At 46.0% G+C, this 18563-nt stretch overlaps 1 protein-coding gene across 13 annotated transcripts in view; it reads right to left on the reverse strand.

The window, feature by feature from the left end:
• Window positions 1-18563, reverse strand: part of LOC142372105 (RNA binding protein fox-1 homolog 3-like) — a 616940-nt gene that overhangs the window by 37206 nt on the left and 561171 nt on the right. For 8 of the 13 annotated variants that reach the window (XM_075454905.1, XM_075454908.1, XM_075454903.1 and 5 more), the window contains one exon: window positions 4824-5126. In XM_075454905.1, coding sequence (XP_075311020.1) covers window positions 4824-5126 — 303 coding nt within the window. The remainder of the gene's footprint in view (window positions 1-4823; window positions 5127-18563) is intronic. The other 5 variants (XM_075454910.1, XM_075454906.1, XM_075454907.1 and 2 more) reach the window with 1 other exon arrangement.

Genomic DNA, 18563 nt, shown 5'->3' on the forward strand with positions numbered 1-18563 from the left:
AATTGGCTTTGTTCTTAGACATTATGAATGAAATAGTCTTTGTACTGTTCCACGATGGACACGATTTATGACCTTAAGTGATCCAGGAATCATGAGACAAAACAGTTAGCCTGGGAAAGCAGGTGCAAGATTCACACACTCATTGTTTGGCTGATCCAGAGAATATGACGAAGCATGTTGAACCTACTCATGTGCAATCATACTCGGTCGAGTGTGAGTCCAACCTATGAGGCTATAAATGCAAAAGATACCCGGAAATCGAGCCTCGGTCTGACCGATTTCCTGCGGGAGCTCTGTTCCACTGAGCCCAGCGCTGATATGCATCACTTGTGACCATCTATAAACACTTTAAACGCTTCCAATGAAAGAATCGAGCTAACAATTTGGTGCCGTGACCCGGATGGCAGACTCTGAGGACTGTCCGAGGGGATCGAGGGGGGCTCTTTTTTCAGACAATTCGTGAGCAGAAAACTTCTTATATGAATATATGTAAAATTTCTGCACATTGGTCATGCTAAATTAAGTTATCTGAATTAAAAATCCAAGTATGAATTTACTGTCTGATGGTCACATTGAATGCTGATACGTAAAGTGTAAACACATAGTCTCACATAGTAAATAGTGTCCGGATAATTTAATTCGAACAAATAAAAGACTAAATAAATTAATTTTATAAATGAATATCCCCACAGAAACAATGTGTGTGTGAATCTTGAATTGTTTTGTCTCACTATGCCTGAATCACTTAAGGTCATATATCGTGTCCATCGTGGAAAAGTACGGAGACTATTTCATTCATAATGTCTAAGAACAAAGCCAATTTTAACACTATATATGTTCCTGTTAGTGGTGAAAGCTGCGACCGACCGACCGGTTTCTGCTAATTAAGACTTTTTCCTGAGATGGACGGAGCTGCCCTAAGTTCAGGTTTCCATCACCGCCGACTGGAGCTGGAGGAGATAATCTCACATGACTACAACATGATCGTCTGTCCGGGGGGACTCGATGCAAACTGTTATCTGTTCCCCTGGAAACCGAGATGTTATCAGGTGTTAACTGTATTCATGCTCCAGTGACGGAGCGGCTTCATTTGTTACCTCTAAAACACTGGAAGCTCGGGCGCCTGAGGGCATCGTGTTTAGGTTAAAAGCATCACATCTGGCAGACACGCCTCAGAGCTTCGGTTAACGCTGACCTTCGGTATCTTCAATCTGGTGAGATAAATGTATTTTTCCAACTGTCAGCGAATTCCATCCTTTGACCAAACAAGCGGAGTAATCTTACGGCTCCGCTGGGGGTCCGGAGACCACCGACGACACCGCTGAGCCACACTGTTGCACCAGGTTTGCTCATCATTTACAACACCGTAGGATTATTACCCAAAACAAAGCTCAGCTGGTAATAATTAGAATACAGAAGTGTATCCGTTAAATGATCCAGCAGACGGTATCTTTGAAAAAGGGGGACTTTACAGGAAAGAAAACCGAGCGGCTCCTCCCACTTCCAGATAACACAGTCATCTTCTTTTAATAGTGGCCTACATGCTGCCATCAGCACCGTCTCTGAAAGCTACACCCGACGGTGTCTCCGTGCCACAAACACAGCTCATGAGTGGATGTCTGCATGCGCTCGGCCATGTTTCCCGCCCGCTCTGGTGCGTGTTATCACAGTCCCCCAGAATACCCTTTGGAAAGTCTTCACGCCGCTGACACGGGCTGTGGAAAATCTGGAAATGAGTGCTGCCCTAATGCCACTGCCTTAATTTGTTATCTGAAAAGAGAATGATTACTCATGAAATTCAACCAAACCTCAGACTATTTGAACTGAGCCAGATAACGAGCTCTGGTTTTTTTTTTTCTTTCTGCAGCAGAGCTCCCTGGCAGCCCTCTGCTAGCCTCATCTCTAAGGATTTGGAGGAAAAGTCGGGGGGGGGCTGCTGCCTCTCTTCCTCAAGTCGCTTTGCTTTCAAGTCAGCTTGTTTGAACACAGCACAGAGCGGGGGTCCCAGAGATCTGGCTCTGGACAATGCCACCGTCCCAGTATAGACTGGTGAGTGTCTGTCAGACGAGAGCAGGACTCCCGGCGCCTCATTAAAACATACACACTCTCCCTCTCTCTGCAGGGAATTGACACAGAATCCATACGTTTCAGTGAATTTTCACTCACTTGACTCTTTTTAAGTCTTTAAGTCAAGAAGATGTGCAGAGCAAAGCGCCGTCGTGGGGTGGAGGAGCTGAGCGCAGCAGAGTCGGGGGGGGGGGGGAGCTGATCTGCTCGCTCAATCTGTGTTTCTGCAGGGTGCCCTAATCAAAGGCACCCGGGCCCGTCTGTGGCACCCAGTGCAAACAGGCTGGGTCTGTCATTAAAGCCGGGGAACGCAGCGGTGGGCGACACTACACCAGCGGCCCCCGAGGATTAGACTTTCTGTTTACACCCCACTAATCCCATCCCTCCGTCCTCCCCGAGAAAGAGACGGCCGGATGGCGGGGGAGAGCTCGGCTGCAGAGAGAGAAGATGGAGGGAAGCAGGGAGAAGCGAGACGAGCTCTCATCTCTCCACGGCCACCATCTCTGGGCTTTTTCTCACAGCGGGCGAACAGATGAAATGAAATCAAATGCGAAATGGAGAAGAGGCAGAGGGGGAGGGAGGGAGGAGTGGTGGTACAGTGTGGAGAGGGGGAGGCTGAACCTCCTGCCAAGTCCCCCCCTCACTTCAAACTCTCCTGCGTGTCAGCCATTACTGTAAGTGCAGGATATAACCGTGGAGCAGTTGGAGAGCGTCACACAAATCTTCAAATCAAACATTGCTACATTACAAGGCGATGATAATGCGCCGTCGCTCCGCTCGTGCTGCATAAGCACTTTTCTGCTGCCAAATATTCATGGCTGCTCCGTAATTATGAGGCCGGGAAAATGGAGGTATTAGCGGTGTTCTTTATGAGTGACCCAGATCCCTCTCAGGAGGGCTGTGGCCTCTCTGTGACCCCCCCCCCCCCCCCCACACACACACAGCAGGTGTTTTCATGCTACAGGAGAAGAGGTTTTTTTTTTTTTCATCCCCCTTTTCAGATGCTTTTTTTAAACTTGGGAGCTAATTCGTTCTCCCTTTTATCTCCATCTTGGGATATAAAATCCCAGGTCAAGGCGTCTTATGTAAGATCAGCACAAAATACTTAAATGTAGAATTTATAAATGTAGAATTCCACTTACAAGCCTTGATTTCTGCTCAGTGACGACACTGTGAGCGCTCGCAGTCCCTCGATGAGGTGAGAGCAAGGCAAGGCATCTTTATTTATACAGCGCATTTCATACCACAGCCAACTCAATGTGCTTTACATAAAGGCATTTAAAAAAAAAAAACAGAAAAACAAGCAATTTAAAGAGAATAAAAATTAAAACAATCAAAGAAGAGGGGAAAAAAGAAAAATATAAACTCAACCATAAGCAGACGGAAAGAGAAATGTGTTTAACCTGGATTTAAAGTGCTCACAGTTGTGGCTGATTTCAGTTCTGCTGGTAGTTTGTTCCAGTTGTGAGCAGCATAACAGCTAAAAGCTGCTTCACCGGGTCCAGTTTGAACTCTGGGCTCCACTATCTGACCTGAGTCAGCAGATCTCAGAGCTCTGCTGGGTTTATACTCTGCCAGCATGTCATTCACGTGTTCTGGACCTAAACCGTAGCAGAACTTTAAAATCTGTTCTGTATCTGACCAGGAGCCGATGTAAAGACCTGAGAACTGGGGTGATGTGATGTGATCTCTTTGTTCTGGTTAAAACTCGGGCTGCAGCTGTTTCAGACTCTTTTGGGGGGAGTCCAGTCAGAAGCGAGTTAAAACGGGGGGGCCTACGCCGTCTTCTGTTTGCAGGAAGCTTCAGATAATTAACTGCTCCGAGCTGCTGGAGGAAAAGGCATTTTTTTTTCCTGCTCTTTAACACGGGGTCCAACAAGGATGGAGGGGCGTGTCCGCCTCTCAGAGAGCCTGAATCATTCATGTCTGCAGCATGTCAGCTCTCCCTCATGCAAGCAAGGAGCTCCAAATGAACGTTTACAGCCGAGCTCACCTCCATCATTAGGCAGCGAGCTGCGCCTGGACATCAAAGTCTGCAGCTACTCCCACTGTTAACCTCACCGTGTTTACCACCGAGGTGCTGCCATCGGTACAGTTTGTTCCTCCACTCGCCGAGGAGGAAGAGCATGATTGGCATTTGCTTGCAAGGTTGCTCAAAAACTGAATTTCATGATAATTGGAGCACGAGGAGGGGAAGGACCGGCCTTGAGGGCAGGAAAAGGTGTAAATTAAAGACTAAAAAAATAAGATAAAGTGTGAAACTTCCCGATACGACGTATGTAAACGTAATAAAGTAAGCCTATAGAAGGCAGTAATACAGATGGGGCCACATGTGCATGTTAAATTATGCAGAAAATAATTTTCTCTTGAAACAATCTGTTTACACACCTTGTTTAAACACATTATATTATGATTTATGTGATATTTAATTAAAGGCACTGATTGTTTACACCTGAGGTAATTTCCCTGTTTTGCAGAGAGAAAAGGCAGGCTTTGGGATTCAGAACGAGGGGGGGGGGGAATCTGGGAACTTATCGCCGCAGTTTAATGCATCTGGGGAGCAATATTTCTCCTGTTGTGGTTAATGAACATCAGAGGAACAAAATATCCAAGGCAGAAACCCTCCCGCGTGCGCAGACTACAGCTAGTTTTCTTTACGACAAACACAAGTAAAGAAGCACAGTTTGTTCATTATAGATTAAAATAGTTCACAGAAGAAAAGGAAAAAAACAAAAGAGAGTAAGAATATATTTTACTTGCTGACAGCGTGTTGAGAACAGTGTTTGCAGGTGATGGAGGACACTGACCGGTGCGGTCGTGGTGGCGGTGATGGCGGGCGTGCTGTTGTCAGTGCCGGCCGGCTCGCTGTGCGTCTGTGTGGGCGTGTACAGGGTCATGGCGTGCTCGGGGACCCGGCTCTGCCCGGTGTAGTCCTGCGTCGGGAGCGGGTGCGGTGCCGCGAACTCTGCGGGGATGCCATTCTGTGGGGGAGGCGGGTACTGGGCGGGGGTGTACGGCTGGGCCATCGCTTCTGGGGGGTTGGTGGCCTCTTGGTTACCCTGCGAGAAACAACACAAAAGACGCGGGTTTTACATTCGGAGCGGGAATAAAAGTTGGAGCACAGTGTTTGACTCGGGAAAAAGCAGCCGGGGAGAGTTGTCCTCCGAAGCCCGGAGTCGGGGGGAAACAGTCATCATAGCACGTCTCAGCTCCCATTAGAGGAATCCTTGATCACTGCTAATGAACACAGTTTATGTGGTAGAGCATGGCTTGCAGTCAGAGGGGCAAGAGTCAGGGGGAATCTCAACTGCACTCGTGGCAAAGCACAAGAGGAAAGATCAATTAATTGATAAAATTTTGATTAAGGTCTTTGATTTCAGTGACAGGTCGGTTAAATTAGCAGCCGCTCCCTCACCCGGCTGCACTTTCGGACTTCCTGCAGCATCCTGCGCCGCGCTCTGTGAGCAAATGTGAAGTCTTAGATGAACATTTGAGTCCTCTGTGCACAAAAAAGCAGTTTTTTTTAGTTTTTCTACTCATTGGAGACGCTCTTCAGTCCCTTAAAAACCGCTGAAGCCTCACTCTTACTGCCTCTCCATATGCCGCCACATCTCCCAGTATGTGGCATGTGCAGCACATATGTTTTTTACTCCCTGCTTCTGACTTAAGTGATAGATGAGCCCTTTGCAATGAAGCAGTTTCACAGAGCCTTTGTCTCGTGTGGATGCTCGGGATGATGAGCTGCAGAAATAATGGACTTTTCTGGCTGGTGCACATTGTTAAACTTGGTAATGGCTGGACTACAGAAGTGCATGTCTTATTGTGGCGAAGCACCAGTCTCTGTGAATCCAGCCTAATGAGCAGAACAGTGAGATCAGTGCTGCTGGAGCGCATATCCATCCCAACATTAAAAAACACACGCAGGGAAAAGGTGAGACAATCACACCGCAATCCAATAACACCCCCCGCAAGTACCCTCAATCAAATTTAAAGATACAGATCATGCGAGCTAGACGCATAACTCTTTGGATGAGATAAGAGGAGAAAAAAAAGCACACAATAGCAGCCAGAAGTAAAGGTTTATGAGTGGAGAAAAACAATAACAGTAAACAGATAGAGAAGTTTCTGTCTCTGCCTTTACAAGCTGGCTGGGCTTGGTGAGATAGTAGATAAATGTGTTTTATTCCTCTTTTTTTTTATTTTGCTGCAGTGGTGTTTGGCCTCCTCCTGCAGATTTCCACAGAAAAGCTCGGTCTGGGCAAAGAGGAGGCTGAGGTTTTAATGAGAGGGAGCCCAGCAACACTATGCTGTAAATGTAGTGGAAATAATTCTGCTCTGACGTGTTGGCAAACAAACCGTACGCCGCCAATTAACCAAATGCTCCATTATCTAAATGAAAAAAGAGAGCGGAAGAGCTGACCAGCCTCCCGCAGCCTGCCAGGCCCGCCGGAGGACTGAACCCTCACTCCCACCTGACCTAATCCCCCCCTTCTATTTTTCATTATACTGTATTTCTGTCTCCTCCATCTTTCCCTCAATCCTCCTCCCCCTCCTTCCCTTTTATGCTCATCTCTGCCTCCCTCCTCTCTTCTTATGCAGAAAGTTTTTTAATCTCTACCCCTGTGCTCTACTTTTTTTCTCCCCCTCCAGTCACGGCATTATATAACACACTTGCATTGCGGGGCATCCTAATTCAAGGAAGCTCTTGATGTTGGCAATTTTCTAACTTCTAAGCGCACATTTTAAAAAAGAAGAATTGGGTTTGTTACCTAAAAAATAAAAAAAGATGCACCTCCCGGTACGGCAGCTTAAAGAGCCACCGGATCCGTGTCCTCCTTTAAACCAGCCTGTGCGGGCCGTGGACACGTCCAGCAGAGAGCTTGTACATCAAACAACGCTTGGTGTAATTAGAGCTCAAAGCCTCCGTTATGTCTCTTTATTCAGTCGCTGACGAGACACCTGGTTTATGCTCCCAAAACAAAGATAAAATCCAGGTTTCAGGCTCCAGGACGGACCTTTACGCCACCGTTTCAGGATGCCTGAGGACACCGGTTGGGTTGTGCTGATTTAATCCCGGAGTATCTCGTTACACTTACTATAAGACACAACTGCCTAACAAGCACCATTTCAGCCAGATATAGGGACTTGTTTTAATACAATACATCTGGAATATCTTGTTAAGTGAAAAAGTCTTGAAAACAAATTGTTTTGAGTCACATCACATGAAACAAGCTTTTTTTTTTCCATTTGAAGAGGTTTTTAAGCTAATTTCAAGATCACTTTTATCTCAAAAGTCCTAAACATCACATCTTATTTCAAGAAATCTTGACAAGCCGGTTTTCACTAGTTCCATTGGCAGATTTTTTTGCTTATTTCAAGCAAAAACGTCTTTTATTTGTTGTTTTTTTACTTATTTTTGGAGGGGCATTTTTTCCAGTGCGGTCGCACCTTAGACTCCCTCATTAGTCTTTCAATGAGATCCCTGCATTGGCACGGGAGGCATCATGATGCAGGAGGCTGCAGCAATATGCAGGGTCATGCGGCAAAAAGCTTTGCCACAATGCATTGCAGCGTCATCGTGCCTGAGATGCCCCCGCTGCAGCGGAGGAAACACACATTTCTGCCAACCGCAGGTAACACGCGTGTTCCCATGAAGCATCGCGTTCATCTGCTCATCGATGCTACTCTGTCTGCCGGGCGAAGCTCTCTGAAGCTAGCGTCGGTCGATCAATAACAGCAACAGAAATATAATGATCTACATGCTGAAAAGAAAATTACACATGAGAAATATTGTTGTTCTTGTCTTCCATTAATAACAATTAGATGCCAGTCAGGCAAGAGTGGTGCATGCAACAGCGTCCAGCCAGCCAGAAACCAAATTACACTCGGCTTAAACCGTTTAGGTAACCGGGTTGGAATGAGAATGACAGAGTGCCGAACATGTGGGGGAACATGCCTGGAATCATGTAAACAGGAGGCTTCCAAACACAAGTAAGCAAACACAATGTGTTAGATTTCTCAGGGAATCCTTCCAGCTTCGCTTCTCGGCTTTTTGTTTGACTGTTCTTAAAAGGGACAGTTCGCCTCTTTTGACATGAAGCTGTGTAACATCCCATATCAGCAACATCATTTATGAACATCTTCTTACCCCCTGCTGCGTCCTGTGAGCAGAGTTCCAGCCGGCTAGTTGGCTGGGGTTTAAAAAATAAAGCGTTTTGCTTCTCAAAACAATACGCGTTCAACAGAGTAATACATTTGTATCACAAAATGGTTCTCCAGGAAAAAGTCAGACCTCACAATCGCTTGGCCCTATTTTCTCTCTCTTTGTATCACTGCCTGCTGTGCAGACCGAGCAGCAAACACTGTAACAGGCGCGGCTGTCTGCAGCAGGACTGTAGCGATTTACTAATCTCACGATACGATACAATTCGATACGATTTGATACACTTACTTAATTTTCTGGGAGATAAAAGGGACAGTGTGGTTCGACATGAATCGTCGCTGATTGGACCGGTGGTCCAACCTTTGAACCGGAAGGAAAACACCGCCAGACAAACAGAAACAAATGTTAGAGCTGTGCACTTTATACAACATTTTCCTCAATTATTATTCAATTCATCAGTGATACGAAGGGAGAGAAAATAGGGCCAAGCGATTGTGAGGTCTGACTTTTTCCTGGAGAACGACTTTGTGATGCAAATGTATTACTCTGTTGAACGCATATTGTTCTGAGAAGCAAAACACTTTATTTTTTAAACCCCAGACAACTAGCCGGACTACCTTCATCAACACCAAAACGAGGCTGGAACTCTGCTCACAGGACGCAGCAGGGGGTAAGAAGATGTTCATAAATGATGTTGCTGATATGGGATATCATACAGCTTCATGTCAAAAGAGGCGAACTGTCCCTTTAAGTTTGGTAAATCTGTGATGTGGCTCACTAAACTCTTTAAGCAGCCATTTGCCTTGGAGTGTCCCTGCGTGTGCGGGTCAGAGTCCCACTCGTGGCACTCGAACGGCCGCGCTGGTTAGCGTTTGCGTGTCAGGTCTGTGAGCTGTTTGAGCCTCAAACGAGTGCAGAGGACTGAGACCGAGCGGAGTGACACACAAACAGGATCACAGCCCGGAGCCTCGGTATCAGAGAAAAGAGAACTACTAAAGTGCTGTAGCACCATGTCGCTGCAGTTTCAAAGGGCAGCAAGGCAAAAGCAAGGAGGCGGAGAGTACAGGCCTCATTAGCGAAACACAAAGTAACACTGGCTCTCGTATGATCTTCGCCTTCCTCTGATGTATGTGACAAACGAGTTATTCAACTGGAAATGAACTGGGAAAAGAATAAAGGCCCATGCAAATCAGGCGAGCCGAGCTCGTCCCAGTGCGACCACGCGCCCTTTGCGCCGGGCAGAATCAGCGCGCAGCCTAATGAAAAGCCCTCCATGACAAACCAGTCAGGTACGCATTCCGCCGCAGAGATTGCTGCTCGCCAACGAGCCGGCGCTACACGTGCGGCGCGCCTCCACCTGCAGAGCTGTTTATGAGAGAGGAGCACGTCCCCTCGCAACACTTTAATGTCCTCCCAACATGGCCTGCAGCCACAGAGCTCATCTCCACGGGCACGATGACGAAGAGCCGAGGCAACCGGAGAGAGCAGCCCGTATCGATCTCCCATCCCTTCCATTCCTCTTTCCCTCCTTCCCTCAATCTCTCCCTTCACCCCTTCTGCTGCTTCTATTACTGGAGAGCACAATAAAAAACACTATCTCTAATCTTAAGCACTCTCCTTGTGTAAAATTGGATTGGAAACCCTTACTTAAGGAGATCACTTCTGAAGTGGAGTTTTTGTTTTTACAGACCGTGTCAGAGAGCCAAGGAGGTCGGGGGTGGTGGGGGGGGGGGGGGGCTGGTGATGATGCCCACTGCTGATGCCGCCAGTCTCGGAGACACTCAGACACTTTCGCTGGCGTTAACCCCGGGGTGGATGGTCAAGGCTGCACTCCATCTCAGCAGGTACGATGTGTTGGCCGCTCGCCAGCCGCTCCTGATCCTCTTTAGTGGAGCTTTGGGGCTAACGGCGTTGAGAGGCCAAAAGGAGACGGAGCCGCGCGAAAACACGGGAGGAACTCATAACGGCAGAGTGCTGCACCGGAGGGTCAAAGAGCATCGCAAAGGCAAAATACGGCCGGCGACTAATTGCGTTGCATTGAATCCGGGGGGAAATCACTCAAATGGGAGCGAGCTGATCAATCTCAGCGATAGGAGCCGTGATGGAGTGGGCAGCTTTATAGCTCCGGCTCGGATCATTTTTCAGCAGAGGCCCTTTCTACCTTTACATGCTTCCTGCTGTACAGAACTAAATACACATAAAGCAATACTGCAGTGTTTGTGCATAATCCAGACGACACGAAACCCAACACGCCAGCTTCGCTGTCTCATTCATTCATGGAAAACACACACGGGGCGGCTTGCTTTGTCAAATTACAGACGACACGACATTTTCCAAAGGGAACCTTAAGCTTTTCGGTGCCTGGAAATGGTTGTGCTCTCGTCCAAAGGCTCTGGCATTAAGAGCTCCTCTGGAACAACGCTCATTGGGTTTTAATGACCGACTGACAGCCAGCGATGGTGGCAAACTTGGGACGAATCCCACGGGGGGGGGGGGGGGGGGGGGGGGGGGGGGTCGGCGCCACCGCGGCACAAACCCGAGCAGGGTTTATTGTGAGGAGGCCAACGCGTGGCAATCAGTTGATGCAACACAAATGAAACACTGGGTGGTTTACAGCCAGAGACATGAAAGCGTCTTCTTGTCCTCGGCTCTGGTGCTGATGCTCGGTTAATTGTAGCCGGGCGAAAAAAAAAAGACAGCCTGAGATTATTTCCACAGGCAACTGGCGTTCACTTTGTCTGGAAGGCGCATAAATAGAAAATAAAAAAAGCCGTCTAGCTGGGTCCATTTTAATTAGGACAGCCACACGATCTCAGTCTGAGTCTCTGTGTGAACGCTCACCAGAGGCTGCGGCGTGCGTTAATTACAACCACGCGTCACACGGCGAGTCCAAGGTAAACAACAACAAAACACCTTCAGCAGAGCTTCACACGAGGAGCCACATATTTGGTGCAGTGGCTATTCCCCTCCCCCAAGTCAACCAATTACAGCGTGCGAGTGAGAGCGATGCGGAGAAGCAGCCCAATTTAATGCAGATTCACCCCCACCGCCCCCAAAATCCCGTTCTTCCTCTCCATCACTGTAGGTTTATCATTTCAAATAGGCTGGGGAGCGGGTTATTGTTTCGTCTCACATTTCCTCCCCCCCCCCCTGCAAAACTCTCGTCTTTCCATTTTTCCATCTCATTTGTGGAGAAATCAATTCATGAAAATAAACACTGAGTGTCTTCGTTCTGCGTCCGAGTCAATTTGGGTGTCGTGCATGTTTCGCTCCTTTTTCTGAGGGCGCTTAATCGCTTTCACGTGTCACATATGTTTCATCCGCTCTAACTTGATTTTTCCTCGTTATTGGGGAGCACTTATTTGCTCCACGGCCTCGGATGGAGAGGTATTAGAAAGGGACTTCATTTTCCCCTCAATCCCTTGCTGATTTCTTCATTACGCTGCAGCCGAGTCGCCTTGTATCGAGGCGGGAGCGCTCTTAGCGCTGCGACTACGAGTGTTACTACACCTCAGAGACGCTGCAGCGCCTCTTAATAAACAGAGCAGACAGAGGATCACTTTGAACTCCTGTGACATGTAATGAACCTGTCTGTCTCAGCCACGCCGGTGTCTGGGCTCAGGCGCCGCCTGGTGAAAAACGCAGATAAATAAACAAAAACACCAGCGAATAAGCCTGGAGGGCCTGTGAAAAAGCCATCAGTTACACATGGTTAGACCCACAACATTTCGCCAACGCCATAAGAGGAGATAATTGTCGGTTTCAGAGCCGCTGCCTCTTTTGTTGCATAACAGATATTTACATCTGGGACTAATTACTCCACACTGGGTGTCAAAAATGTGGATTAACTTGTGGAATGCATCCAGTTGGGCGTTCAGACTCGTTTACGGGAGTCTGACCTAGTCAAAAAAAAACACACCGCAGAACTTTTTCATCCCCCCGTGTTTTTATTATTTTTCTTCTTCTTCTTCTTCGTTGTCAGAACAAAGTGATATTGACGCGAGCTCTATTAAAAAATCCTCCCAAACTCAACGACTTCTTTGAGATTGATATTGATCACTAAGATAAAGACCAGAATAAGATAAAAACTGCCATCGTGGTCGTATAAAACCCGAGAGGCAATTCCACGGTGTCGTCACGCCTGCTCCTCGGACTGCGGATGAGATAAAAAATGACAACATTTGTTTTAGAATCAGCTGATTGTCATGTCACCGGGGCGTGCGAGGGTTATGATACCCGGGCCAGAGTTCCTCGTGGGGATAAAGTGTCATTACTTAAGCATGCAGGAATCTCAACATGACATTCCCTGACCGCTGTGACAAAGGCAAACATATGCAAATGCGGGAGAGTGCCACTCTCATTACGACCCTGTCACGGAGAGTTTGACACCTCCCACCGGACCCCCGAGCATGTTAGAAAAAGGAGAAAAAAGCAAAAAAAAGGGGAGATGAGCGGAAAAGAAGACCCGATAATGACTGAGTTCTGGGAGGAGAACAGGTGTAACGCTGCATTATCTCTTCATTCTCTCCCAAGACTCCCTTTGTGTTTGCATCTCTGGCTTCCGTTGGCCTATTTGCCTCATTGGATCTTTCTTTCTTTCTTCTTCTTCTTTTTTTTTTGCCTTTACTCTGCACTGGAAGGAGGGACAGGTTTACATGGGCAGGATTCTTTGAAGTAATAAAGCCGACTACTCCCCACCGTAGCAAAGCTCATCTAATCAGGGGCTAATTCCAGTTATTAAGATTTGAGAGATAAGTTTGATTCATCACAGTCCATCTACCCCGATCGGTTAATCACTGTCACGCTAAGCTCTTTTTTAGTCATCCTTTTGTTTCCACTCCCTCTGGCGCGCAGAGAAGGGGAATAAGAGAGATAGAAGAGAAGGAAAGGGAGAAGATATTAACAATATTAATGACCCGTGATTCTCGTCTCCTTAATGAGAAGGGTTATTAACTGTGATTATCCATGATGAAATGGTGGTAATTCTCCAAAGCTTGAGAAAACTTGTACAATCACTTGTCTACTGATCTGCTCCTGTGATGTTTAAGGAAGAAGGTGAGAACTTTGAACAGTCGGGATAAAACAGTTTTAAAACATTCGGGATAAAACAGTCGGGTTAAAAAAGTCGGGATAAAACATTCGTGTTAAAACAGTCGGATTAAAACGGTCGGGATAAAACAGTCGGGATAAAACGGTCGGGTTAAAACGGTCGGGATAAAACAGTCGGGTTAAAACAGTCGGGTTAAAACAGTCGGGTTAAAACAGTCGGGATAAAACAGTCGGGATAAAACATTCGTGTTAAAACAGTCTGATTAAAACGGTCGGGTTAAAACGGTCGGGATAAAACAGTCGGGATAAAACAGTCGGGATAAAACAGTCGGGTTAAAAAAGTCGGGATAAAACATTCGTGTTAAAACGGTCGGATTAAAACAGTCGGGATAAAACGGTCGGGATAAAACGGTCGGGTTAAAACGGTCGGGATAAAACGGTTGGGATAAAACAGTCGGGTTAAAAAAGTCGGGATAAAACAGTCGGGATAAAACAGTCGGGACAAAACATTCATGTTAAAACAGTCGGGTTAAAACAGTCGGGATAAAACGGTCGGGACAAAACATTCGTGTTAAAACATTCGTGTTAAAACGGTCGGGTTAAAACATTCGGGATAAAACAGTCGGGTTAAAACGGTCGGGTTAAAACGGTCGGGTTAAAACAGTCGGGATAAAACGGTCGGGACAAAACATTCGTGTTAAAACAGTCTGGTTAAAACAGTCGGGATAAAACAGTCGGGTTAAAGCAGTCGGGTTAAAACAGTCGTGTTAAAACAGTCGGGATAAAACAGTCGGGATAAAGCAGTCGGGTTAAAACAGTCGGGTTAAAACAGTCGGGATAAAGCAGTCGGGTTAAAACATTCGTGTTAAAACAGTCGGGTTAAAACAGTCGGATTAAAACAGTCGGGATAAAACAGTCGGGACAAAACATTCGTGTTAAAACAGTCGGGTTAAAACAGTTGGATTAAAAAAGTTGGGATCAAGCAGTCGGGTTAAAACAGTCGGGATAAAACAGTCGGGTTAAAACAGTTGGATTAAAAAAGTTGGGATCAAGCAGTCGGGTTAAAACAGTCGGGATAAAACAGTCGGGTTAAAACAGTCGGGTTAAAGCAGTCGAGATAAAACAGTCGGGACAAAACATTCGTGTTAAAACAGTCGGGACAAAACAGTCGTGTTAAAACAGTCGGGACAAAACATTCGTGTTAAAACATTTGGGTTAAAACATTCGTGTTAAAACATTTGGGTTAAAACAGTCGGGACAAAACAGTCGGGTTAAAACAGTCGGGACAAAACATTCGTGTTAAAACAGTCAGGTTAAAACAGTCGGGACAAAACAGTCGGGACAAAACATTCGTGTTAAAACAGTCGGGTTAAAACATTTGTGTTAAAACATTTGGGTTAAAACAGTCGGGTTAAAACAGTCGGGTTAAAACAGTCAGGTTAAAACAGTCGGGATAAAACAGTCGGATAAAACAGTCAGGTTAAAACAGTCGGGACAAAACAGTCGTGTTAAAACAGTCGGGTTAAAACAGTCGGGATAAAACAGTCGGATAAAACAGTCAGGTTAAAACAGTCGGGACAAAACAGTCGTGTTAAAACAGTCGGGTTAAAACATTTGTGTTAAAACAGTCGGGACAAAACAGTCGTGTTAAAACAGTCGGGACAAAACAGTCGGGACAAAACAGTCGGGTTAAAACAGTCGTGATAAAGCAGTTGGGATAAAGCAGTCGGGTTAAAACAGTCGGGTTAAAGCAGTCGGGATAAAACATTCGTGTTAAAACAGTCGGGATAAAACAGTCGGGATAAAGCAGTCGGGATAAAGCAGTTGGGATAAAGCAGTCGGGTTAAAGCAGTCGGGATAAAACATTCGTGTTAAAACAGTCGGATTAAAACAGTCGGGATAAAACATTCGTGTTAAAGCAGTCGGGATAAAGCAGTCGGGTTAAAACAGTCGGGTTAAAACAGTCGGGATAAAACAGTCGGGATAAAGCAGTCGGATTAAAACAGTCGGATTAAAACAGTCGGGATAAAGCAGTTGGATTAAAGCAGTCGGGATAAAAACATTCGTGTTAAAACAGTCGGGTTAAAACAGTCGGGATAAAACAGTCGGGATAAAGCAGTTGGATTAAAAAAGTTGGGATAAAGCAGTCGGGATAAAGCAGTCGGGTTAAAACAGTCGGAATAAAACAGTTGGGATAAAACAGTCGGGATAAAACAGTCGTGATAAAACAGTCGGGTTAAAACAGTCGGATTAAAACAGTCGGGTTAAAAAAGTCGGGATAAAACAGTCGGGATAAAACAGTCGGGTTAAAACAGTCGGGATAAAACAGTCGGGTTAAAACAGTCGGATTAAAACAGTCGGGTTAAAAAAGTCGGGATAAAACAGTCGGGATAAAACAGTCGGGTTAAAACGGTCGGGATAAAACGGTCGGGATAAAACGGTCGGGATAAAACGGTCGGGTTAAAACATTCGTGATAAAACATTCGTGATAAAACAGTCGGGTTAAAACATTCGGGTTAAAACAGTCGGGTTAAAACAGTCTGGATAAAACAGTCGGGTTAAAACAGTCGGGATAAAACAGTCGGATTAAAACAGTCGGGATAAAACAGTCGAGTTAAAACGGTCGGGATAAAACAGTCGGGATAAAACAGTCGGGATAAAACAGTCGGGATAAAACAGTCGGGTTAAAACAGTCGGGACAAAACATTCATGTTAAAACGGTCGGGTTAAAACAGTCTGGTTAAAACAGTCGGGTTAAAACAGTCGGGACAAAACATTCATGTTAAAACGGTCGGGTTAAAACAGTCGGGTTAAAACAGTCTGGTTAAAACAGTCGGGTTAAAACGGTCGGGACAAAACATTCGTGTTAAAACAGTCGGGACAAAACATTCATGTTAAAACGGTCTGGTTAAAACAGTCGGGTTAAAACAGTCGGGATAAAACAGTCGGGTTAAAGCAGTCGGGATAAAACATTCGTGTTAAAACAGTCGGGTTAAAACAGTCGGGATAAAACAGTCGGGTTAAAACATTCGTGTTAAAACATTCGTGTTAAAACATTCGGGTTAAAACAGTCGGATTAAAACAGTCGGGATAAAGCAGTTGGATTAAAACAGTTGGGATAAAGCAGTCGGGTTAAAACATTGGTGTTAAAGCAGTCGGGTTAAAACAGTTGGATTAAAAAAGTTGGGATCAAGCAGTCGGGTTAAAACAGTCGGGATAAAGCAGTCGGGTTAAAACAGTCGGATTAAAACAGTTGGGATAAAGCAGTCGGGTTAAAACATTGGTGTTAAAGCAGTCGGGTTAAAACAGTTGGGATCAAGCAGTCGGGTTAAAACAGTCGGGATAAAGCAGTCGGGTTAAAACAGTCGGATTAAAAAAGTTGGGATAAAGCAGTCGGGTTAAAACAGTCGGGATAAAACAGTCGGATTAAAACAGTCGGGACAAAACATTCGTGTTAAAACAGTCGGGACAAAACATTCGTGTTAAAACATTTGGGTTAAAACAGTCGGGATAAAACAGTCGGGATAAAACAGTCGGGATAAAACAGTCGGGTTAAAACAGTCGGGATAAAACAGTCGGGTTAAAACAGTCGGGACAAAACATTCGTGTTAAAACAGTCGGGTTAAAACAGTCGGGATAAAGCAGTCGGGATAAAGCAGTCGGGATAAAACATTCGTGTTAAAACAGTCGGGTTAAAACAGTCGGATTAAAACAGTCGGGATAAAACAGTCGGGACAAAACATTCGTGTTAAAACAGTCGGATTAAAACAGTCGGGTTAAAACAGTCGGGATAAAACAGTTTTAAAACATTCGTGATAAAACATTCGTGATAAAACAGTCGGATTAAAACAGTCAGGATAAAGCAGTCGGGATAAAACATTCGTGTTAAAACAGTCGGGTTAAAACAGTCGGATTAAAACAGTCAGGATAAAGCAGTCGGGTTAAAACAGTCGGGACAAAACATTCGTGTTAAAACAGTCGGGACAAAACATTCGTGTTAAAACAGTCGGATTAAAACAGTCGGGTTAAAACAGTCGGGATAAAACAGTCGGGACAAAACATTCGTGTTAAAACAGTCGGATTAAAACAGTCGGGTTAAAACAGTCGGATTAAAACAGTCGGGTTAAAACAGTCGGGTTAAAACATTCGTGTTAAAACAGTCGTGTTAAAACAGTTTTAAAACAGTCGGATTAAAACAGTCGTGTTAACTTGTCTGCTGATCTGCTCCTGTGATGTTTAAGGAACAAGAAGTTGAGAACTTTGAGGCATCGTAGGGGAAACGTTGGCAGCTGGAGGCCTGGAGCTTTCAGAGTTAAAAAAAAATAAAAAATCGGCCTTTTTCCACAGAGATGAATCCAAACTCTGAAGTGTTCCTCCCTCTTAAAGCCTGCGGTGCTGCATCACCTCTCCGTCTCCCTCGGCGGCTAACGAGTGGGCCACCGTCGGCACCCAGTCACCCATCTGCTGAGTGGCTGTTTGAACACCAGATCCCTGATACAGCATTTCTCCGGCTCGCCCCTTTTTTTTTTCTCATTCCAATTATAGGGAGTTGCATGCTTGTGGAGTCCCTGTCGGCTCCATACGATTCCCTCAACGAAGAAGAAGAAGAAGAAGTGGAGGAGGAAGGGTGTGGGGGGGCCGCTGCTGTCTGGTGAATCATTGATGTGCAGTCATACTGTTTCATTGCAGTTCTGCGTGTGCATGTGTGAGTGCGTATGGGCGGAGAAACGGGGTTAGCAGCCGACAGATAACAATCCTGAATTATGCATGTCCGTCCCCTGTGAGGAGTAGAATGTGAGGGGGGGGGCGACAGGAACGAGCCTCACTCTCTTATCCCCGGGGAGACATTTGGATAGAAAAGAGCTGGGTGTAGAAGAGTGGAGCCCACCCTGAGCGCTACCTGACCGCCTCGGATGCCTCTCTTTAGCTGGATGAACTCCTCAAACTGTGACGGCTGCCTCCTCCTGCCTGCACACGCCTGCAGGTGATCCACATGCTGATGCAGGAAATTCAGGAAAACGGCTCCGATCTCCGGCAAATAAAGCTAACGCGCCACTGGGGCAGCTTTATCAACTTATTAGTTAGAAACTCCGTCCTAAAAGCATCTGTGGGACTTTAAATCCGGGCAATGTGGAAACACTATCCCTCTCCTAAAATCACAGCGCATCCCCTGAAACACCCGCCGGGCCAATTTTAGATAATAATCCCATTTCTACATGCCAGCGTGGCTCTCAGACTGGAGAAATTGGATTGTTTGCATTACTGACCTGTGGAGCAGGGGCGG

The sequence above is a fragment of the Odontesthes bonariensis genome, chromosome 21 (assembly GCF_027942865.1).
Source record: "Odontesthes bonariensis isolate fOdoBon6 chromosome 21, fOdoBon6.hap1, whole genome shotgun sequence".
NCBI lineage: Eukaryota > Metazoa > Chordata > Actinopteri > Atheriniformes > Atherinopsidae > Odontesthes > Odontesthes bonariensis.